We start from the raw sequence: 25,084 nt of genomic DNA, 5'->3' as shown, positions 1-25,084 counted from the left end.
CCTGTTTTGTTTTTTGAGTGTAACAAAACAAAGGAAACCAGATTTTGTCAGGATCAGTCTATAGTCAGCACACAAGTTCATATAGAGTTGACTTGTGGAGTGGATAATTTCTTTTCATCAAAATGACCCTGGGGCACCTTTTAAATTATTAAAAGACAGATGTGTTCTCTAAAACTAGTAGAAGAGAAGTATGTGAAGGGGTGGGAGCAAAAGCACCCTTACAGGGAGATATGTCCTACCTCGTGATAGGAGGGAAGAGAAAAAGATTGGGGGAGATAGAGAAATTGTGAGATAAGGAGAACAAAAGTTTTGATAGATATTCGTCATTCAGCAAATAGTCATTGAGTGTGCTATGTGCTGGACATCTTGCTAGTTACTGATATTGGATTGATAAGCAAAAGTGTACCAACCCTTGTAGAACTTATGGTGGGGATGGAAGGGGGCTTGGAGGAGAGAGAACAGACATTAGTCACATAACATCACAAGTGCATCCTTGCAGATGATAAGAGATGAGTGCAGAGAGCCATGGAGTGACCCAGGGTCGGGGTGAGAAGAGCAGGGAAGCCTCGATTTCTAGATTAAAAAGCAGAGTTAGCATCTTGACAGAAGCGGGATGGCAAATGAAAACAGCTTGCAAAGGTGATCTGGAGTCAAAACAGTGGCAGGCATGTGGAAGAGCCTAGCTCAGCTGTGGCCAGACACCCATGGGTTTGTAGTGAACCCAGGCAGGTCATCTCTGCCTTGGGGCACAAGGACCCTTGTATAGCTGTGGGCAGAGAAAGTTTGAGGATGATCAGTGTAAGTTGACTGTGTGTTCAGAAATTGGGCCAGATTTTATTGCTTGCTTGTGAGAGATCTGTGGTTTAACACTGATTTGGTGGTTAGGTTTTGGCTGATGAAATTGCTTTACCTTGACTTTTTGACCCACGCATAGTTGAAGCAAATCCTAGGAAATTCAACCTTGATGCAACCGAGTTGAGTATAAGAAAAGCCTTCATCACAAGTACTCGGCAGGTTGTCAGGGTAAGGAATGAAATCTTATTGTGTTACTTGTACAAGAAAAAGTCGGACCGCTCCAAACTCTTTCCCTTAATGTAAACTACTAGGTCAGCTCTGAAACTCCTTCTTAAATGAGTTAAATGACAGTTTCCACATATAATTTCTCTGATAGAAGAGAAAATCTGATGTTAGTATCATCAGGCTTATTTCTCAGAGCAAAAATGAAGGAGTAGACTGCTGGCTTTGGGAAGGTTATTGTGTCCTTCCTGTCCATCCGTCTCACTCTTCCAGACCAGTTGTCTTTTTTCTTCTTTATTTCTTAGTATGCTGTGTTCCTAGACAAAAAGAACTGCTATGGTAGAAACCATTTGGTTTCCTGATTGATTGGTAATCACTTTGCATTGTGAAGAGTGCTCTTACTGGGTTTGGATGGCGGCCTCTTCTACCATCTGAATTGCTTCTGGAACTCTTGCAACCCAGTTAACTGACATTTCCGTATGCAACTGCTTGACAGCCTTTCGGGAGTTATCCAGAGCAAGCAAGCAATCATCAGCCCATAAGAAATCAATCCAAGGGGAAAAAATCTTTAGTCTCAGATTATTTAGATATTAACCTATTTTTAAAAAGACCTAAGAGAAAATAGCATGTACGTGAAATATCATTAAGATATGTTTGTATTTTGAAACTATATGGCTAAGCCAGTTGATTAGCATAACTAGATGTAAGAGAACCAGCTGTCTTTAACATATGTACTAGAAAGCAGCTTCCTTGAATAAAAAGACTTGGGATAATACCAGTGCTAACATATGGCTTTTTAAGAGTCATCTTAGGCAGGAACCTTGCTATGTGTTTGCCAAAGACTCCATGTCATGTGATTTCCTTTTGAAATTATTTCAAATGGTAGGTTATCACTGAGCTTTAAAAGATTCTTGTTCCTTGCTTTGCTCATTAGTTGTCTTTCTGTATCCATATACCTAAAAATTGTTTAGAAATAAACCCATGTTTTAATGGGGCGGTAACCTTTTTGGATCTAGGAGCCTCATCTACGGGTTTCTCTGGTGGCTCAGTTGTAAAGAATCTGCCAACCAATGCAAGAGACTCAGGAAATGTGGGTTAGATCCCTGGGTTGGGAAGATCCTCTGGAGGAGGAAATGACGACCCGCTCATGTATTCTTGCCTGGAAAATCTCATGGACAGAGTAGCCTGGGGGCTACAGTCCGTGTGGGGTGGCAGAGACACTACTGAGTGACTGAGCACGCATGTACACTCCATCTACACAGTGAACATTTGGGTTAGACATTGCTAGTCCGGAGCCAGGTCAGAGGATATTCAGATAAGGAAGCCCGGTTTTTAGGTGGTATATTGTTTGGTAAGGTAAACAATTTCCCAGTTACTTAGTTTATAAATATAGCATGTGCTTTTTAAATTTTTTGTGATAGGTTTTTCTGAAGATGACTTCTGTATATGTTGATATTTAAATGATGCCTTGCAGTGATGCATATATTCTTGACTTTAATCATTATATATATTCTTTCTGCAAGGTAGTACTTATAAGTTCTCCACATTGAAATTCAGAGGTCAATACAGTAAAAGTTAAGTGAGTTGGTATACTTGAAAGTGTAATCCAAGGTTTATTTTCTAGTATTTGAAAAGCTTTTTAAAGTACATTCTTTGAAATAAGTATTCTAAATCATCTATACTTCACAATATTGCAGAGTCTTTTAGAGTTGAGAGCTAAACTAGACTCAACAGTGTGATCCAACTGAATGTTTTAGAGTTTTTTGTCCTTCTTCTAATTTGAAATCTGTTACTATTTGCCAGTGGTGGGTTAATAGTACCTAACTGATTCAGAAAAAGCAAGAGAGTTCCAGAAAAACATCTATTTCTGCTTTATTGACTATGCCAAAGCCTTTGACTGTGTGGATCACAATAAACTGGAAAATTCTGAAAGAGATGGGAATACCAGACCACCTAACCTGCCTCTTGAGAAGTCTGTATGCAGGTCAGGAAGCAACAGTTAGAACTGGACATGGAACAACAGACTGGTTCCAAATAGGAAAAGGAGTACGTCAAGGCTGTATATTGTCACCCTGCTTATTTAACTTCTATGCAGAGTACATCATGAGAAACGCTGGACTGGAAGAAACACAAGCTGGAATCAAGATTGCCGGGAGAAATATCAATCACCTCAGATATGCAGATGACACCACCCTTATGGCAGAAGGTGAAGAGGAACTAAAAAGCCTCTTGATGAAAGTGAAAGAGGAGAGCGAAAAAGTTGGCCTAAAGCTCAACATTCAGAAAACGAAGATCATGGCATCTGGTCCCATCACTTCATGGCAAATAGATGGGGAAACAGTGGAAACAGTGTCAGACTTAGTTTTTTTTGGGCTCCAGAATCACTGCAGATGGTGATTGCAGCCATGAAATGAAAAGACACTTACTCCTTGGAAGAAAAGTTATGACCAGCATAGATAGTATATTCAAAAGCAGAGACATTACTTTGCTGACTAAGGTCCGTCAAGTCAAGGCTATGGTTTTTCCTGTGGTCATGTATGGATGTGAGAGTTGGACTGTGAAGAAGGCTGAGCGCCGAAGAATTGATGCTTTTGAACTGTGGTGTTGGAGAAGACTCTTGAGAGTCCCTTGGACTGCAAGGAGATCCAACCAGTCCATTCTGAAGGAGATCAACCCTGGGATTTCTTTGAAAGGAATGATGCTAAAGCTGAAACTCCAGTACTTTGGCCACCTCATGCGAAGAGTTGACTCATTGGAAAAGACTCTGATGCTGGGAGGGATTGGGGGCAAGAGGAGAAGGGGACGACCGAGGATGAGATGGCTGGGATGTCATCACGGACTCGATGGACGTCAGTCTGAGTGAACTCCAGGAGTTGGTGTTGGATAGGGAGGCCTGGTGTGCTGCGATTCATGGGCTTGCAGAGTCGGATACGACTGAGCGACTGAACTGAACTGAACTGATTTTTTGCTTCTCTGATTTTAATAAATTCTAGTTGAGGTTTTGTGGAAGAAAAGGAAGTGGTAATTGACGCTTGATTTTTTTTTTTTAAAGCATTGTATTGATTCAGTATTGTTACATTCAGCTAGACAATATTTGTATCCAGAGCTCTCTGAGTTCCACTTCAAGGACACTGATAGCCTGGGTTCAGAGAGTTAGCTTTTTGGGGAAATGAAACACAAGATCAGATTAGGACTTTGTACACCACAAGTTTATGCAAACTCCTTTGTTACCAGTATCAGTTAGCTTTCATTCAGTTGCTTAACGGAATGCATTTTGATGCGTTTGTGCCAATTGTGCTTTCTCCTTTGGGCAGGCAGTGATACGTTATACATTTTTTGTAGCTATTCTGTCTGAAGAACTAAACCTTTCTCTGGGTTTCTTCTCAATTAATGTCCACTGTTTTTGCTTTTTAATAAGTCATTTTTATATAAAAAGTCTTGTGTATGTTTTTCGAAGTGTCTCTTTAGTTTGTGCAGTTTTTATTAAGTCTTATCAGCAGTTTTTTTCCTAAAGGAAACGAAGTGAAGTGAATTCGCTCAGTCGTGTCCAACTCTTTGCGACTCTATGTACTGTTGCCCCTCATGCTCCTCCGACCTTGGGGATTGTCCAGGCAAGAGTACAGGAGTGGGTTGCCATTTCCTTCTCCAGGGGATCTTCCCGACCCAGGGATTGAACCCAGATCTCCCACATTGCAGGCAGACTCTTTACCCTCTGAGCCACCAGGGAAGCCCAGAGAAAGCAAACATTCATGTTTTTGTGTATATAGCCTTGGTATTTTTGAGGTAATCATTTTTACATTTGTAGAGTTGCCTATATATCAGAGATTTCACATGTGATATATTTGTGTTACGGAGATCTATTGCAGAAGTGATGTTGGGTTAATTTAATAGTGAAAGGTTTTTGCAGTCATTGGCAAAATAGTGACTAAGAAGTGAGAAGACATGAGTTCTAGGCTCTCCTGAGACCTCAGTAAATTTTCAGCATGGCAAGTCATTTAGCCTCTCTGGATCTTGGTTTTCTGTAACAAGTAAATGATCCTCACTAACAGTCTGCAACTTTTTGAAGTTTCAAAGGCATTCAGAACTATAGCACCCTCTCCCCAAAATCCAATGTCTTCAAATCTAAGAATTGTTTATAGTCAGTTATAAGTCATGATAGAAATGGCTTTGGTTAATCAAAAAGAGTGAGGCATACTGTGTCACTACAAATGACGCTGGGATGTGAGTCCTCTGAGCGGGAAGCACTGGGATTTACAGTGTGTTATTCACTCAGCTTGGAAGATGGCGCAAAATGGGAACAGCATACACAGGAAGTTGTTTCATTTATTTGTTGTTTTTTTTGACAAGTGACCCATATTTTATAAGTATTAACTGCTTCTTGACTGCTTATTCTAAACTTATTATATTAGAAAGAAGATGAGTTTTAATTATGTTTTTGGCATGACAGGTGTTACAAAATACTCAAAACTGTTTAGTAATGTAACTTAAAATCCCAAATCCTAATAAGAAGGTGATCTGTGGCATGGTATCTGGCAGTTTTTACCCTGCATAAAGAAAGGACCATCCTGAAAGTGAAAGCCACAGCTCTTTGCCTTCTGTGGTGCCAAACTCAGGAAGCGCACCACACAGCTATTGAGGTCACTGACTATTGGAGCTAACAAACACCCACACATACACACATATTTTATTAAACGGAAAACTTTAAAATGGGAACTTTTAAATGTGTATTTCATTAAAATAATGCATGCCCATTTTAAGGGCTTCCCAGGTGTTGCTAGTGGTAAAGAACCTGCCTGCTATTGCAGGAGACATGGGTTTGATCCATGGATTGGGAACAGCCCCTGGAGGAGGGCATGGCAACCCACTCCAGTATTCCTGCCTGGAAAATCCCATGAACAGAGAAGCCTGGCAGGCTACAGTCCATGGGGTCACCAAGGGCCAGACCTAACTGAAGCGACTGAGCACGCGCACACATATGCTTTTAAAGAGAATTAGAAGAATTTTGCAAAAAGAAAAAAATAGAAAAAGAAACCTAAACTCAAAATACAATGCAAAACCAGAACTTTGTTTTATTTGTACATAGTTGTGATTATACTGTTATGTAATCATAAGTGTTTTCAAGTTTTAAAATTAAAAATAATCTGTACTTTTTCAAAAATGCAAATAATTTTGGTGAATAAGAAAGGTGAAAATGTGTCTCGCCTCCATTCTATAATTCCACTGTATAAAAATAATCAGTTTTATATATTTTTTCTAGCCATTTCTATAAAATGAAATTGAAAATATTTTTTAAAGAAATGACATTAGTCTGTAATTTTTTTATATGAAAAAATACTGTGGACATAGTTTTATATCAATACAGATACATGCTGTCTAATAGAAACACTAAAGTACAAGCTGTCTTTAATTTTCTAATGGTCATATTTAAAAAATAAAAAGAAACCAGTAAGGAGAAGGGGGTGACAGAGGATGAGATGGTTGGATGGCATCACCAGCTCAATGGACATGCTGCTGCTGCTAAGTCACTTCAGTCGTGTCCGACTCTGTGCAACCCCATAGACAGCAGCCCATCAGGCTCTGCCATCCCTGGGATTCTCCAGGCAAGAACACTGGAGTGGGTTGCCATTTCCTTCTCCAGTGCGTGAAAGTGAAGTCGCTCAGTTGTGTCCAACTCTTAACCCCATGGACTGCAGCCTACCAGGCTCCTCCGTCCATGGGATTTTCCAGGCAAGAGTACTGGAGTGGGGTGCCATTGCCTTCTCCGTCAATGGATATAAGTTTGAGCAAAACTCCAGGGGATAGTGAAGGACAGGGAAGCCTGGTGTGCCGCAGTCTATGAGATCACATCACAAAGAATCAGACACAATTTACCGAATGAACAACAAACTTAATATATTTTATTTAAATTAGTATACCCAGAAGACTGTTATTTAAACATGTAATCAATATAAAAATAATCGAGATTTCTATAAAGTTTAAAAAATTTTTTTACTAAAACTTACAAATTTGGCGTATATTTTATATTTAAGCATATCTCAATTCAGAAGTGAACTTTTCATTGGAGATATTTCATCTGTATATAGAGTTTATAAAACTTAGAGTTGAAAAGGTTGATTTACTGGAAAATACCCAGATTTTCCAGACATATGTGAAAGTTTTCCAGCAACTAAATTTAAATCTAAATTAATTAAAATTAAGTCAAAAGTTTAATTTGTCCATTGTACCAACTCCATTTGACATGCTCAGTGCATAACCGTAGTTGGCTGACAGCTATTGGACAGAGTAGATTTAGAGTATTCTTTTTCATAGTTGCATACTTTATTAATCCCCCACAATGACCCTATAAAATACTATCTTATATAGAAGAAATAAACACTTTGAAAAATTGAGTAATTTGTCCAACCTTGCATAATTATTAAAAAGCATAACTAAGCTTGAACCCAGGTCTTTGACATGAGAGGCTATGCTCTCTTCTCTAACCTGCTTCTTTTACGATTTGTTTGATCATTGACCCTGTTGGTACATATTTATGTGGTTAATTTTTGGCAATTACAAACCATACTTCAGGAACTATCTCTGTGAGCATATCCTGGATATTTAAGTACTAAAAAGTTCAATGAAAATGCCCATTTTAAACACAGATAAATATTTTCAAAGTATCGAGACCTTATCAATGATATTTCTTAATAGCAGAGTGCATATTCTATATTTCCTAATACCTTAGGCAACACTAAGTAGTGTTCATCTTTTTCATCTTTCCCACTCTAACCAGGAAAAATATTTCTTAGCTTGTACTTCTTTGATTATTAATGCATTAGTGCATCTTTTCATGTTTGAGCATTTGTATTTTTCTGTGAATTGTTCACTGAACTCTCTTCCTAAGTGTAATATCTGATACATGATATTACATTGTATGGGTTTACTATCAGTTACTATTCTCTTGCTTGGATATGATGCTTATTTATTCTTTCACATTATAAATAAAACTGCAGTATACATCTTTGTATTATCTGTTTTGGTATATATTTTATATTATTTCCTTAAAGTAAATCCTATTAGAATTACTAAGTCAAGGCAGTGGATATTTGTTACAAATATCAAAACTGCTAATACAAAATGCCAAATTTATTTTTAGAGGGTTGGTTTGTCTTCTAGCCATTGTTCAGGAGCATTAATTCTTTTCTTTTTTAACATTTTAATTATATAACAGTATAGAAAAGCATATACATCTGTATAGAAAAGTATATACACCCCAAGTATACAGCTTGAAGAATTTATAAACTGATCACAACCATGGAAGCAACACCTGGAAGCATTCCAGAACATTCCCGGCAACCCCCAGAAATCCTCGTGTGTACCATTACTTCCCCCTTACTGTCTTACCTTCTAAGAGCAAAAATGCATTCTACAGATAATGTTCAGAGTTCAACTAGAACTTCAAAGTTACTTTTCCCATACAGGTGTGCTGCTATTTTTATTATGCAAGTAATATTCAATAGGGCGCTTCCTTGGTGGCTCAGATGGTAAAGAATCTGCCTGCAATGCAGGAGACCTGGGTTCCTCCCATGGGTTAGGAAGATCCCCCGGAGGAGGGCATGGCAACCCACTCCAGTATTCTTGCCTGGAGGATCCCATGGCCAGAGGAGCCTGGCAGGCTACAGTCCATGGGGTCACAAAGACTCGGACATGACTGAGTGACTAACACACACAGTGTTCAGTACTTTTAAAAGGTTATTATAAAGTGTATTGAATGTGGTTTTTAAAATATGTTTTTACTTATTTATTGTGTTGGGTTTTAGTTCCACCATGCAGGATCTTTCGCTGGGGCACATGGACACTAGTCGCGCTGTGCAGGCTCAGTAGTTGGAGTGCGCAGGCTCAGTAGCTCCAGGGTATATGGGATCCCAGTTCCCGGACCAGAGATTGAACTCACACCCCCTGCATTGCTGGACCACCATGGAAGTCCCCCTAAATGCATTTTTCAAAAGCATATATCACCCTAGCCAGTGAGCAGTTCTGATATTTGCTTTGTGTCATTGTTGACATACACTAAATAAGTGAGATTATACTATTCATAGTTTGATTGACAATCAGAATGTCATCTTAAACTCTAATTGATAATTAGAAAAGGAATCCTGCAGTCCAGGAGGTAATAGCATAATGATCTCCTTTGAAGGCTTCTAGAATTTGTGTGGATCAGAGCCTGTCAAACAGCTTCTCATCTGGGAGACCTGTTCCTTAAAGTCTCATTTAGTAAGTAGTTCTGAGTGGGGGCTAGGGACCTGCATCTTTAATAATACCTCAGGTGACTGACTCAGGTAAATCTCAAGCATTCAAGAAATATGGCTTATATCACCATTTCTCTTATTTTAAGTATGCTAGTATCTGGATCTTTATGGTGAATACTTTTTTTTTTACTAAGTAAATTTTTTCTCTGTTTCTATGGGTGACATTCTTTGTTTTTTTTTTTCTTTTGAGGTTTGTGAACAGATTAACTTAGGTAAAGATTCCTAGAATTTATGGGTTAACTGAGCACCCTCAGATGCCCTACTTACTTGCCCAATATCACGTCCAAGGGCTCCCGTGCCCTCTTGTTGAAGGCTCCCACCGTCAGGGCACTTCTTTCCCATCCTGGACAGCCCTTGAATGTGTGACAGTAAGATGATCTCTTCACTTCTGCTCTGCTCAATTGCCAGCATTTTTCCCAATGAATAACCAGAGTGATCTTTTACAACATGACCCAGAATACACCACAGCCCTTCTCAAAATACTTTAAGGCTTCCCATTGCCTTAGAACAGGGGCCTGCACTCTGTGGCCCATGAGATCTAAGAATGGTTTTACATTTATTTTTAAAGGATGGTTTAAAAAAAACAAAACATGACAAAGGCTGAATATTTAACATCTACTTCTTTACAGGACTAGTGTGCCAATCACTGCCTCTGTATAAACTCTAAGCACCTTGACGGCCCTTGCCTGTTTTGGTCGGCCGTGTCCAGCTCCCAGCACACAGTGGCTCCTTCAGCAACGAGTCTCCTCAAAAGCTAAACCATTGATTGAGCCATTTTGCCTGCAGGCTTTTGAGCTTGCTGTTTCCTTTGCCTGGAATTCTCTGGCTTTGGGCTTGTTCTAGGCCCTCAGGTCTCGATCAGGTATCATCCCTGTCTTTCTAGAGTAGTGCTCACCCACTGGATTGCAGCCCCATTGACTCCCTTCTTTCCAGAATGGTCGTCACCTTGTTGAAGTGTGTGTGTGTGATTGCCATTTGCTGCTGCTTGTCTACCGTGATGTGAGCTTTGTCAGGCAGGGGCCCTGTCCGTATCATCACTGCTGTGTGCGGGCACGCAGCAGTCAGTATCTGCTGAAGGAGGGACTGGGCACACTGAAGGTTGCAGCGAGGTGGTTATCAAACTTTCCATAGTAGGAATTAGGAAAGCTGTGGCACCCTCATCTACCTTTACCTTGTCACGCGTCCTGCAAGAAGTTTGTAAAAGCCTAATACGTCAACGTTTGCACCTCTAAAGTAGCCTATGAGCCAACAGAAAAGAATATTTTGGCATCCTTTTTTTTTTTTTTAAAGAAAACTTACAGTAATCATGTACTTAGCTGGAATATTTTAAGGTATATTGGGTTGTAGTTAAATATCCAGCTGATGTTTAATAAAATGTTTTGCAATAGATTAAGTAATGGGTACATTCCTTTTTCTTTCCATACAAAAAAATTTTTATACCACCCAAGAAAATACTCGTGTTAGAAATAGTCCATATGTCCCATGAATCCAACTCAGAAATAAAGTGACCTGTTCATCACTATTTGAAAGTATTCTCTGGTGTTTAATGGTAAGTATACTTTAAAGTATGTATTTTTTTTAACATGTATTATACTTTAAGATGGGCTTCCCGTGTAGCTCAGCTGGTGAAGAATCCACCTGCTCTGCAGGAGACCCCAGTTTGATTCTGGGTCAGGAAGTTCCCCTGGTGAGGGGATAGGCTATCCACTCCAGCATTCTTGGGCTTCCCTAGTGGCTCCAATGGTAAAGAATCCCCCTGCAATGTGGGAAAGCTGGGTTCGATCCCTGGGTTGGGAAGATCCCCTGGTGGAGGGCATGGCAACCCATGGGCAGAGGAGCCTGGCGGGCTACAGTGCATGGGGTCGCAGAGAGTCAGACACGACGGAGAGACTAAGCACAGCATATACTTGAAGATATGAGGGCTGAACACAGGCTTTTGTGTGTATACCCAGGATTGCCATTTACTGGCTGTGTGACCTTGAGAAAGTATCTTAATCTTCTTAGATCTTAGTCTTGTCAACTGTAAAATGAAGGTAATACCAGCTTCATAGGGTCATTGTGGATGGATCACATAGTGATCTTATGTGTACGTGTTTAACAGGGTTTTGGCTGTGGTAGGTACCCAGGAAATACTTTCTCTTTCCTCATATTTAAATTTAGTATCCAGGTTACCTCTTTTTAAGGGGATGTCCTTCTCTTTATTTCCTTTATTTTTGAGACTGAAAATAGAAGGCAAAAAATACTGTTTTTGTTTAAAAAGTTAATAATGAATTATGTATATTTTGCTAGTGTGCAGAATGTTAACCACAATTTTGTTTAAGGATGTTCATTTGTTTTCTGGTCTTCTGCTTATCTTGTTAGGACATGAAGGATCAGATGTCAGCTTCATCTGTGCAGGCGTTAGCTGAGAGGAAAAATAGACAGGTGAGTAAACGTTGGAATATACAGTATCACAGAAAATACACAGATACGTGGACTTGACAGATTCTGACATCCGTGTATCATGTCTTCAAGCAGAAGACCTTGGTGCTGAGCCCGTAGTGAGGGCAGCAGCCTCCCCCCTCCCCCGCCACACCCTCTGGTTCTCGCCTCTGGGCTCCCGTTGCACGCTCTGTGTACCTCATAGCCCTTCCCGCAAGCCATTTATTCTGCACCTGTGGAGCACGTTCTGTGTGCCAGGCGCTTTGTTAAGAGCTGTAATTGCTTGCTTGCTTGCCATTTTCTCTGCTGGACCTCAAGCTTCTTTGTGAGTAGGGAGGGATTGTGTCATGGTGTTTCTCTTCTGTTTTTTTTAGATTTCTAGCTGCCCATGTGTAGGATGCTCTAGACATTTAATGACTGAAACTTGACATAAAGTAGTTGAAGAAACTTAAACATGTGTTGAATCTTTCACTGTTTCATGTATCTTTTTATTTCTTTTTTGATGTGAGGTCTAGTTTTTATAAGTTATTACAAATTATGAAACCTAATAAATTTTTGAAACCAAAGCCCAGATACTGACACATCAAAAATAAAAGCTACAAGAGACTCAGTCCTTGAATTTAGTCGGCTGATAATTGAAGAACAGCTCACCATTTTTAATTAACTAGGAATCAGTAGTTTATGATACACTCTTCACTTTATACCTGTAGGTATTTCTTGACCCACTTAAAGGGAAGAGGACTCTCTAAATATCTTCTAGCTTAATTTTCCTGTTTTCTTTCCCCACATGCCACTTTCCAAGTCACTGTTGTTTTTTCTCCCCATCCACCCAACAGTGCAGACAGGAAAAGATGTTAGCTAGCCATCCCATCTGGCGCAGACTCTTGGAAAAGCCAGTGAACTAACATAAATAAAACGCACATTTATGCAGAGGCTTCCTGACTGTGGCTGGGAATTTTGTTTCAGGCGATGAGTGAAATATCTCCGGGCTTCCCAGGTGGCTTAGTGGTAAAGAATTCACCTGCCAATGCAGGAGACTTGGGTTTGATCCCTGGGACGGGAAGATCCCCTGGAATAGGAAATGGTAACCCACTCCAGTATTCTTGCCTGGGAAATCCCATGGACAGAGGAGCCTGGTGGGCTAGTCCATGGGGTCGCAAGAGTCAGACACAACTTAGCAACTACACTGCAACAAAATGTCTTCGAGTCACAGGCATTCAAGGAATGGAAGGTGGACAGAGTCCACCTCACGGCTGCTTCCAGCACCGGGTGCTGGGCTGATCCTCGCAAAGCCAAGGCCTCCTGCTTTGGCAGCTATACTTGGGCTGGTCCCCAGTGCTCTGGGCCCTCTCTCCATCTTCTTTCTCACTAACCAACTCCTGGAGGTCAGACCAAGGGGATCTCGACAGCTTCACGGGTGACTCTTAACAGCATGCCATATGCCTACCCAAGTGTAGACCATGGATAAGCTAGGAAAAAATAGCCATGACTGTGGCCCCAGGAGCTCTGGTTCTCTATCCATAGCCTAATGATGCACTGTAGACTTTTTCTGACCTTGAAAAAATTGTTACTAGGCCCCAGTATCCACCATAGACTCATTAGAGTCTTTGCATCAAAACGAGCAGGATCCTTTCAATCTTAACAGCTCCATGACCAGATGGAGCAGAAGCATCCCCCCAGAACCTTATGTCTGCTCTACACCAGAGACAGTCACCATCCAGACTCTTGACTAAGACTCTGGGCTGTGGAAGTTCTCAGGCATCCTGGTCCTCTTCTCATATCTGCCTCAGAACTCAACATACATCCTGAACTTCCCTGAATGTAGCCTCTGAAATGTGGCCATTTGGCCAAATTCATGTCTGAAAGTCAGGCAAGGCTAGTGTGGCTGTTGAGGGGCTTTGCAGACAGAGAACCAAGGAATCAGTCAGACTTTTAACAGTTGCAGAGCTAAAGGGTACCTGGGAAGAAGTTTTGGCAGCTCTACAAGATAGAAGAATCCTCGTCACTAGCTTGGTCCAGTTCTTTGGTTAAAAAGGCTTGTGGGGATCCCAGGCAGGGTCAGCTTACATTCCTGGCTGGCCTCTTCAGTGAAGGAAAACATTCCCAAACTTAACCTTTTCTGACTACAGAATTCCTCAAATTCATACTAGGAAACCCAGCCCTGGCGTCTGGGGGCCCGGGTGGAGCCAACCCTGACATCAGGGCCAACCCTTGCTTGGGTTATCAGGGTCAGGCCCCCACTGTGGCCGTGCTCTCTGCTGAAGCAACCCCTAATCCATCTGGGAAACCTCTAGCCTTTTAGTTCAGCTGAAGGGCATTGGGATTCATCTGTGGGTCACACTGAGCAGACACTGGCGGTTCTTGTGCCTTCACTGTATGAGGGACTATGACTTAGTTTCTTGTCACTTTAGGGAACTATCTCCTCCCTCCTCTGAACACGAAAAATTTCTTTGCTCATACTTAAATAGAAAGGACTCTAGATGTCTGGAATCAGTTAGACTAGGACCTTCAACAGGTCTCCAGTGAAATTCCAAGGGTGCTAGGAAGAGCTGGTCCTATGAGAACAAGTGCTTTACGATCCACAAAGCAGTGCACAGAGGGGCTTTAAGATTGCTTTAAAGTTGACTCTCACTTGCATTTTTAATGGGACAGAGCTCTTTTGTGAGTCCATAGAAAGTGCCCTTCATGGCATTCTCTGATTTGTACTCCGCAGGCACCAACCTGCACCAATCCATAAAAAGCTGATCCCTGGAAAGACAGCTCATGAGCAGTGGGAGGACTTTTCATATCATGGTGATGGGGCCCTTGTTTAGTGAGAGTAATGGTTTGTCCCTCCTGCCCTGCTGCCTCTGGCCCCGCTTTCACAGGCCCTGCTAGGAGACAGTGGCGGACAGAACTGGAGCGCTGGAACGTCGGATAAATACGGGCGCCTTGACCGGGAGCTTCAGTTGGCCAACTCCCATTTCATCGAGGAGCAGCAGGCACAGCAGCAGGTACCTGAGTGGAGGATGGGGAGGTGGGAGGCCAAGCACCACCCTCCCGACTGCTCTGCCAGCCAGGGCCCTGTTGCTAATGACAGGCAGGATGGGCCAGAGCTAGCCCCACAGCTGCCGGAGTCTACCTGTGTGAAGGTTGCTTACATAAAGGGTGTTTAAGACACCCTTCAGAGCATGACAGTTTCAAGAGAACCAAGCTTGATTAGACCTCTTAGGACAAGCAGACCAGACACCCGCAACTGACAGAGAAGGCCATTGATTTAAAAGCACAGCAGCTTCTTCCCCAGCCTCCACTTCTGTACTCAGCTTTTTGTTCATATCAACAAAGGCACTTTGAGAAAAATTGAGTCCTTGTTTTTTCATTGAAAATGGTTGTTGGTTCCATTAGACGTAAAAATCATTGCTTGGTGGAGGTTAAGGGGTAGAAGGAAAGGTTGATTACATTTGTGTGGTTGCTTTTGATTTGTATTAATTAAAGGAAGCTAATAGTAAAGTGTCTGGGGATTTGAGCATTACCACCCCATCAAAACTATTAGTTCTTAAATACTGTATTTTATATATACGTGTTGATCTTTTTCCATTAGCACATCAGCTTAACCATTTGTCTACTTAAATTGCCATTAACCAAGCAAACTTTTTTTTTTTCAATGAAAAGTGAGGCTACTGCAGCGCAATTAAAAGTAACTTGTGCTCAGAAGTTGCCTGCAAGGTAGCTTACTGCCGCAGAGCCTCCTCTCACGTGTCCTTGAGGAGGGAGCAAAGGACTCTGTGTGTGTAGTTTTCCCGTGTCCAGAGACCTGTCAGACTTTCTCTTACAGTTAAGTTGTGGCCAGCTGTTGCCAATTGAGACCCTGACCCTGGCAGCGGGCTTCCTCTTCCCAAGCATCCCCACGTGTCCGTGGTCACTGCACAGGTGCTTTTGGCCATTGTCTGTCCCTTGCTGGACTTCAGCCAACCAGGGTAAATCTCTCTGGGTGGTTTCAAGCCCCGCTGACTGTTTCACAAGTTGGATCAGCAGGGGATATCAGTAGCTTGACAGCCCAGCCTTTTGAGCAGCGTGTTCTCTGAGGCGGACGGTCTGGTCCTTTGATTTCTGGGCTTTGCTTCTGAATGTGAATTGTCCCGAGTTGGCAAAGAAGCTAGCAGCTGCTCGAGTGCTGGGCTTGGAACCAGGTAAGATGGATTTTAATTGCTTATTTCCCATTTCTCTGGCACCAGCTGATCGTGGAACAGCAGGATGAGCAGTTGGAGCTGGTCTCTGGCAGCATCGGAGTGCTGAAGAACATGTCCCAGCGCATCGGAGGGGAGCTGGAGGAGCAGGCCGTGTGAGTACTGGGATGCCCCTCTCGCCGCAGAGAGGTGAAGGAAAGAGCCATCTTAGGAGACCCCTGAAGAGCCTGCCGATTACATGGCTAGTAAAGCCGAAAGCTGTTTTGTTTCTAGCTGCATCTTCACTCTGTTTTACAGATTAGCCTCTCCAAAAAAGGCAAATCTGTCAGATACAATTTTCAAGAAGGTTTAGGCAAAGTTATTAGTATTTTTAAACATCTGCAAAAGAGGTACCGATTCCTGTGAACAGCTGACTTCAAGTGTTGCTGTGAATAGGAATGTGAAACTGTTAGGGCTGTGTAAGCTCCATGGAGGTTTTTTGTCCCAAAGAGGATAGGACATGGGCTAACTTAACTTCATCATTGCATGCCCTTCCTGCTGTATTAAATGGAACTTTTTGTTCTGTATCTTAAATTTTGATTTTATAGGGGGGGAGTACAAGTTTAATTCCAACTAATAAAAAAATCTTCTCCTACAATGAAAAAGTCTTCTAGAAAAAAGCACAAGAAAAACATCTGGATTCGTTTTTCCTTAAGAACAATCTCTGTTTGCACTCCTAAAGTATGACACCAAAACCAGAATTCTTAAAATATGCTACCTTTACCATTTCACAAAATATTTTTTCTGGGGGAAAAAAAAATCTAGTAGGATATTTCAGAAACTCTCCTACCTTGATTTTGTGTTTAACCGTATGGATTCATTTCTTACAAATTCAAACTGGACATCTTGTTCTCCTGGGAGGCCTCAGGGTAGTCCACAAAGCAGCAAGAGAAATAGACAGGGTTTCTGCCATCAAGGGTTCACTGCTCACTGGGTGGAACGGATATTACAGAAATGGTGCAAGTCATGAAGGGTAACAGAAGTGGAGGGCTGCCAGTGGGGGGAGTGCGTAGTGCCTTGAGGGCCGTAACAGCCTGAACTGGAGACCTGACTCAGTCTAAACTCCCTGAGAAGAGAAGAGAGGTTTAACTGGGACTGAAGAATAAGTAGAAGGTACTAGGTGGGGTGGGAGGAAAGGGTGAGGGGAGGATCTCCTGGAAGGAAGAGTCCTTGTAACGATTTAGAGGTGATATGTGCACTCAGCAGAGAGGTTTAGTGTGTCTAGAGCACGGGGGTTGAGAGGGAGGTTACAGGAGTCAAGTCAGGGAGGCAGAGAACAGATCAGGGAAGGCCCCAGAAGCTACGGTAAGGAGTTAGGACTTGTCATTCAAAGGGCAATGGGAGACACGACCCCAGGGAAGGTTGTGTTAGTAATGCCATGATCAGGTTTATGTTTGGGGGAGATCTGTCCATCTGTGATCTTGATGGTGAACCACAGTGGAAAAGACTGGAAGCAGGGAGGCCACGTAGGAAGGTGGCAGAACAGGAGCTTAGGCATGCAGCTTAATTTGTCTGAAATGCATTCTTACCCTAAAATTCACTACGCGGATGGGAAAGAACTAATTATTTGAGCAGTTACATTGGCTGGGTAGATGATAGAGCCTGGCAGACTTCCAGATAAAGATGGTGAACTGAACACAACCTCTTTATCTCTGTTCCTACTCTGAAGTCCACTAGAACAGTAACAGAGGTTTTAATTTGTATTTAATGGCATAAAATCTATGGGGACATAGAGCTTGGAATAAAGAACAGTGACCTTAACATTTTAGCTCCTGGAAAGCAGAAAGATGAATGGTACCCAACTCAACAGACCTGAGAAAACGGGGTCCTCGGTGAGCAGAGGGGAGAGCCCAGAGCAGTGTGATTCAGGCCCCGGACCCCCAGCTGGGAAGAGCATGTACTCACTGGTGACAGTGGGCATCCTGGATGTCGACCTTATCCAGCCAGGACACAGTTCTGTTGGAAGGAGGGAAGGAGGAAAAGAAATGGGAAGGATGCAGAGGTGGGGAATGGAATGGGAGGGGTCTAAGCCCTAGGCTTTCACTGTGCAGAGTCAGCGGGATCCGGACACTGAGCTGCCAGCATGTAGCTTCAAACACTGGAAAATACACCCAGAGAATAGTGGAGGGGCTGAAAGCGGTGGCCCTCAGGGATGGTGGACAACTGTGGTTTTTTTACAAAAGGACTGATTGGCTCTACAAACTATGTATGTATGTAACTCTAATAAAAATAGGTAAATTAAAAGGAAAAATTGGGTCTTGCAGTTAGACCTGTGCTGTCCAGTACAGTAGCCACCAGCCCCCACATGGCCATTGAGTACATGAAATGTGGCCAGTCTAAACTAAGAAGGGCCCTGGGTATAAATGCCCACCAAGTTCTGAAGGCCTTAGTGTGAAAAAATATAAAATTGCATATTGAAATGATAGTTTTTTTTAGGTATATTGGGCTAAATAAAGCAGGTTATTAAAATTAACTTCAGCTCCCTTTTTTAAAATGCGGCCACTGAAAAATATTAAGTGGCATGTGAGACTCACATTGCATTTCTTTTGGACAGCACAGAGCTAGGCTAGAAACCTGGCTCTTTTCATTCTGTTGTCCTTTAGTCACTAAGTCATATCTAACTCTCTTTTGACCCCAAGAGCTGTAGCCCTCCAGGCTCCTCTGTCCATGGCATTTCCCAGGCAAGAATCCTGGAGTGGATTGCCATTCCTTCTCCAGGGGGATCTTCCTGGATCAGGGATCGAACCTGCATCTCCTACGTTGGTAGACAGGTTCCTTACCACTGAGCCACCTAAGAAACTTGGTTAGTGCGTGGTTAATGAGTGTCCTTGGCCTGGAGGTTGAATGACTTACCCGTTTTTGTCTTGAGTAAGAAAGGTCTTACACAGTACACAGAGGTAGCTCTTGTTTATCAGCATTTGCCCTGTGTGGATAGGTCTGCCAGCTGCAGGGCCAAGATGCTACCAGAATCTAAAATGAGCTAAAAAATGTTTTAATTTGAAAATTCAGGTAAGGGACAAAGGCTTGTTGGTGTAGTTGCCAACATGGGGGTCATTTAATGACTTAATGAGGAGTTGGCTGCCTGAATCCTGCAGGGCTCTCAGGTGCCTCCTGTGGGCCCAGACCCAAACCGGGAGTGCTCGCTGCCCTTGGTGCTGCCAGAGGAGCGAATAAAGCCTTGTCAATAAGCCCTCTGGTTACTAATTAGTATGTCATATTCTAGCCTCAGCATAATCATATATTAATCCAAAGTTGAATAGTCTGGAATGCTTAGTAATTTATGAAATAAACACTGGTGGTATGAGTATTGTGGTGTTTTCTTTCCTAGCCACGCCTTGGGCAACAAGCAGTGTGAGCCTCAGGGAGCTGGTTCTCTGTGCGTGTAGACGAGGCGCACGGAGCTCAGTCCTGGAGGCTGCCTGGCTTTATGGTAAAGCACGGGGTGGCTTAAAGCAGATGATGATTTGATCAAAGTACCTTTCTTAACTCACGCTACTGTGAAGTGCTTTGTGTGGGGCTTCCCTGGTGGCTCAGACAGTACAGAATCTGCCTGCAGTGCAGGAGACCAGCGTTTGATCCCTGAGTTGGGAAGATCCCCTGGAGAAGGGAGTGGCAACCCACTCTAGTATTCTTGCCTGGAGAATTCCATGGACAAAGGAGCCTGGGGGGCTACAGTCCATGGGGTCCCAGAGAGTCAGACATGACTGAGCAACAAACACTTTCACTTTTATGGGAACCCTGTTGATAGGATCGCCTGCTTTTACAGATAAGGGTCCCTTGTCCAAAGTACCAAGTGGCAAAGCCTGGTTGTCTGATTCACACAGCCTTCTTTCTGCTACACTGCACTGCAGCTGAGTTTGTATTATTGTATGTTCAGGTCCCTGTTGGCCTTGGCTGCAGTTCTGCAATCTAGAAAGCTCTAAAAAAATTTACAGCAAGCTCTTGTTACAGAGGAACCTGACTTGAACTGACTGGAGCCATGAATCCTCATAGTTTTCTTTGCAGAAATATTAACTCGGGTGTTTGAAGACAGCCCCAGACTCTGCTGGGGGTGTTGGCTAATACACAGTGTATGTAACTGACTACTTTTTCAGATTTCAAAAATTCCGAAATCAAAAACAGATATGTCCCAAGGATAAAAAGATTGGGGGCTCTGAATCCCAATGTTGTCTGTTTGGTGATTGCGAAGACTGAGGCGCAGATCCCAGGAATTTAGCTCCGTGGGCACTGTGTCTGGAGCGGTGCTGAGCAGCCTCCTCCTGTGTCTGCTTGTCCTTCTAGTATGCTGGATGATTTCTCTCACGAGTTGGAGAGCACTCAGTCTCGACTGGACAATGTGATGAAGAAACTTGCAAAAGTATCGCACATGACCAGCGGTATGTATGTGCTTTGAAGCTCCAGAATTCTTATTTAATTCTAGAGACACAGTCTAGGGGGTGTCTCATGGGTGCGCGTGTTCAGATCCCTTTCCTGTGGCACATTTTTGCTAGACTTTAGGGTCAGGAGATGGAAGACTGGCACACACAGGCCTGGTCTTCGGCTTGTGGCCTTCACCTGGGAAGAGCCTCGTGGTCCCCACCATGCAAGGCTGGTGCTGACGTTTCTTCTGGTGGAGTAACTTTCTTTGCACTTACAAAATCGTTCATTTTCCTTTTTTCCTATTTCCTTGCCAAAAGAGGGAATTGGTTTCCCAATTCCCAACTAGTAAGAGCTAGTTACTGTTTCTCCTGCACTGACTTTTCACTGAAAGAAAAACCTCTACATTTCAGAAGAAGATGGCCTTGCAGATCTCATTTAAACTGTTTTTATTTGAATCTGTAGTGAACTATTCCAGCAGATTTGTACCAGGCAGGGGATGAAGAAGTAACTTTTTTCAAATTACTGTGTAGGAAGATGTGTACCAGTGACTATTTTTTGTTACTACAACCTATCTTCTCTAAGAGAAATGACATCTTTTTAAATCAGAGAAAATAGAGTATCTTTTTTTCCTCTATTTGGTGGGAGACTGGGTGAAGGAAGGGACTGAGGCATCCTTCAAGGTCACCTAAGTGCTCTTGAACCAGAGCACCCCCTCCCCCATCAGAACATCCCCTGTGTCTTGACACCTTTCTTCAGTTGATTTCCTCTTGTTACATCTGTATGACAGAATCTAACAGTCCACTCTTGCCTTTTGAGGCAAAATTTAAATACAGGTGTATATTTGCTTTTCAGCTGTTTAACTCATAGTCAAGTTACATAAGACTTCTCTTGGGCTCTGTTTCTTTTATATATAAAAGAATAGGATGATGCCTACCTCTCAAGGTCATCAATAATAATTAGTGTACAGATGTTTAATAGTGTCTCTCATGTATTAGTACATAGTAAGTGTTTGTTTAAAAAAAAAAGGTGGGGGGGGTAAGACAGGCAGAAGATGGCCCTGGGGGGCCAAGGACCTGTTACACTTAAGACAAAGGGAAGCTCCTAGACTGGTTTCCTTCCTTCTCTCTAGGGGCAGATATGCTTCATGCTTCTAGTAGGCTCTTCATTGCCTGCGGCAGGCCCCAGCTCCCTTCATCTTCCACACATCTAGAGGGAGTTTTGTGAAGTCCTCTCCCCGCTTACCTCTGTTCTCTCTTCTTCCACCCCTTCCCTCTTTTTCTCTCCTTTAAAGAAAAAAAACAAAAGGTTTTTACTGCAGTATTATATAACCAGTTTCAACCAGGTCTTTCACTAGTGTCTGTATTAGTGGCAAAGTCAAGTGGCTGCTTCAGCACCGGTTTGGTGGAGAAGGCAGTGTGACGAAGACGCACTGCGTCCTTGTCTCCAGCATTCTGGGAGTAGTTTAGAAAAGCACTTGAATTGTGATCAGCCGCTCCGTGTGTATAAACAGCACTGAAGTCTGCTCACGCTGTCTTCTACTTTTTCTCCCCCCAAAAAAGTTTGGGGAGCAAGTAAGAACTTGAGGTATGTCCTGCCATACCTCAAGAAGGAGAGTCAGGGAACAGAGCGTTTACGCTGAAAGGCCCCTGGGTTTGGACAGCTTGCCTGTGGCGTTCATTATAATATCTGCTCCCCAAAGAGAACGAGCACGGGGCCTCCTCCTTGGCTGTGCTGGCTTTGATTTGATGACGGGGCCGTTTGGTGTTTGTCTCTGTTCTTCGTAACTTTTGGGAAAGTTCACTGCTTTTTGATCAAGCCTCCATATAAAGAAAGAGTATCAGGACACACTGGCGTGTGATTAGGCAGTTAGTGAACGCCCGCGTTTCACAGGCCTGCAGAGGTGAGACCCCTGCCCTCCCCGAGGCTGGCTGCTTTCCTGGCAGAAATCTGCCAGGGTGCCATACTTACTTTTTTGAATGACCCAAGAGAGACACTGGTCATTCTCCTACCCCAAAGAAGTATGTTGTTTTGAGTGGATACCCAGATTTTCTTCCCCTCACTTTCCAAAATTCTGTTGTTGGTGTTTTCTCTTTAGGGGAGGAGACTGTTGAGAGCTGGAAAATCGTGTAGAGTCCCCTCTGGGGTTCCACGCCCCGCCCCTCCCCACCACCTGACTTCCTGAGACAGGTCCAAGCTTGCAAAAAGGCTGGTTAGGACCATTCACTTGGGGTCACAAAAACCCTTGTGGTTAGTACCCACCCCTTCTGGGGAGAAGTCTGCCAGGGTAACACAGCTCCCTGGGGTCACCCAGTTCACACTTCATAGAAGCAACTTACCACTTCAAAGGAAAGTGGATTTAAAAGCACGTTCCTGGATTGTGCTGGCTTGTGTGCTCTTTGATGAAAACCCCTGTTTAGTGCAGTTGCAGAAGAGAAAGTGATTGGAGGTGGGAGCAGGGCTGGGTAGAGGCTGATGGGAAGCTGGTTCACTGTTGGAAGTTCAGGTCTATAATGGCAGGATGCCTTGGCCAAGGCAGCTAGGAGGTATTTACCTTGACTGTATCATCCTAGAAGAATATAGATTAATCACTTTAATGAGAGGATTTTTAAACTATTGTAAACATTTTTAAGTAGATGAAAGAAGGCTAGATACTTGAGTTTTCTGGACCATTGAAAGGATAGTTAAACAGGTGAATACTGTTATCTGGAGTAGGCAGACTCACCCTCCCCACGCCCTTAGGACTAGTCCTGTCTCAGAAAGGAATAGGTGGACGTGAGGTCTTGATCTTAATCCCACTTGCTTAAGTGAGTTTCTAGCGTGTGTGACAGAGAGCACAGTGAGCCACTGGAAAGGTACTTGCTTTACTTACTGTTGGTTGGTAGCGGTTCTGTTGACCGGTTCTAAGACTTTGCTGTCTGCGACATTTCCTTTAGTTATATGACTTTCTTTTATGGACCTAGCATTGCTTTGTGTAAAGTTTCGTGGTCTATTTCCCTAGATTCAGACCTTTTTACAATGTAATTCTCAACAGTAGTGTTGTGCTAAAATTTTTCAAATAAACTTTTGATGAATTGGTAGACATACTTTTTTACTTCTACTTAAACAGAACTCTTCCTTCCAGCAGCTGATCTCCAGTGTCACAGGCTATATCTCAGCTTGACCTTTTGTGCGGAACGGCAGGGGTCCTCTGCGGGGAGCCAGCTTGCTCTTCCTACATCTGCCCAAGCAAAGGGCGCATCCTGAGGAGGACAGCATCCTGTGCTAAGTGTGGGCCCACAGAGTGTGCGAACACTCGTGTTGCGTGGTCCTCCGGCAGCCCTGTGAGTTAGGGGCGCTCAGCAAGGACTGTGGGGTCCCTGCTCTCGTCCGTCCCTCGGGCCCACCGTGCTCTGGGGTCACTTAGATGGGCTCTGGCCACTTTGTTTGCTGTGCCTGTTCTAAACTGTGAGTAGGGCAGAAAGCTTCAGAAAAGACACTTTGACTTAGAGATGTTCATGTCAGTTGCTTTAATACTGGTTAAAGCGATCTTTCTTGCCCAGGATGGTGCGAAGCCCATCACACACCCATGATACTACAGCTTGCTTTTTCAGCTTTTTGTTTCCTGAAGTGACCACCAGCAGCTTTCATCTCCTTTCTGTCCTCCCATCGTGCTCCTTGAGAAAAGACCATGATTATTGTTTAGTTAATGATGTGACTTTGGTGGGAGATTAAAGCGGATGAGCTTTGACCTGTAACACCAATGCCAACACCTTTTCCAGGGATGTGATAACTGCCAGCAGAAAGCTGCAGCCAGTAGGTCTTAAGAGACCCGGGACACAAAGCCAGTACTTCTTACGAGGCTGACTTCTGGGGTATGGGCAGGCCAGGAATAGCAGCAGTCGAGTGCCAGGTGCCCAGGCAGATTCGGGCCTCTCTTTGCCATCATTTGTCCATTCTGTGCCCTTTCCGTGCCCAGGTGTTGCCTTAACTGTCCTGTAACCGTGTCCTGGGGAATGTCGGGTCGTGGGAGAGCTGACGCTCGTGTCTTGCCTTCCAGATCGGCGCCAGTGGTGTGCCATCGTGGTCCTCTTCGTGGTCCTGCTCATCGTGCTGATCCTCTTCTTAGCGCTGTGACGGCGGGGCCCCGGCTCGCTTCCTGCTGCACACACACCCCGGGGGACAGGGAGAAGCAGCGCGCAGCGGCCCGCTCCTCGTGACCCTCTCCTGGAAGCACAGCCTGAGCTGACTTTTCTCTCCATGACCCCACCGTGGAGACAGCGCCTCCAGCCCAGTGTGGGGAGGGCCGGTGGGCAGAGGAAGTCGACAACTACACTCTCCCGGCTCCCCGGCTCCCATTCTGAGGACAGCTGGCCTTGCTTTGCCCCCCCGGAACTCGCTCCCCCTGGAGGGCCTTGGAGGAATCCAGAAAACTTCGCGGACTCGGCTCACGTTGGCTGACGCTCATTCCATCTGTCTTTGGCAGCTGTTTTCTCCTGTTCAGACCCTTCGCCTCTCAGACGGCTGGCGCTGGCCACTGCAGAAACACCCATGCGGGGTGTGGGTGCCTGGATAGGTCTCGCATCCTGTCGAGGCAGTGCTGTCTCATCCCTGAGAGCTGGTGGTTAGTGGGGACAGAGAGCTCAGAAGTACTTTGTGACGGAAGATGCAGTGATTGGTTTTGCAGGGGTAAGTGCTAGGGGGAAAGTGCTTCTCTAGGCGCTGTTCTTTGTGGTAGGAATAACCAGTGGAAAAGATTGAAAAGCACTGGGCTTTGGGGCTGCTGGCAGCTTGTGGCTTGAATTAAAGGGAGGATGG

At 43.7% G+C, this 25,084-nt stretch overlaps 1 protein-coding gene across 1 annotated transcript; it reads left to right on the top strand.

Annotated features, from left to right (window-relative positions):
- The first annotated feature begins 940 nt into the window (after positions 1–940).
- On the top strand, positions 941–24,427 carry STX6 (syntaxin 6). The gene is made up of 6 exons (XM_068986311.1): positions 941–1,023; positions 11,667–11,729; positions 14,594–14,719; positions 15,941–16,047; positions 20,213–20,307; positions 24,327–24,427. Exons 2-6 carry the CDS (start codon positions 11,670–11,672, stop codon positions 24,401–24,403), a joined length of 465 nt encoding a protein of 154 aa, XP_068842412.1. The 5' UTR covers positions 941–1,023; positions 11,667–11,669; the 3' UTR covers positions 24,404–24,427.
- Positions 24,428–25,084: the final 657 nt, after the last annotated feature.

The sequence above is a fragment of the Capricornis sumatraensis genome, chromosome 14 (assembly GCF_032405125.1).
Source record: "Capricornis sumatraensis isolate serow.1 chromosome 14, serow.2, whole genome shotgun sequence".
Classification (NCBI taxonomy): domain Eukaryota; kingdom Metazoa; phylum Chordata; class Mammalia; order Artiodactyla; family Bovidae; genus Capricornis; species Capricornis sumatraensis.
Note: the sequence above shows the minus strand (reverse complement) of the source record. Positions and strands in the feature narration are given on the sequence as shown.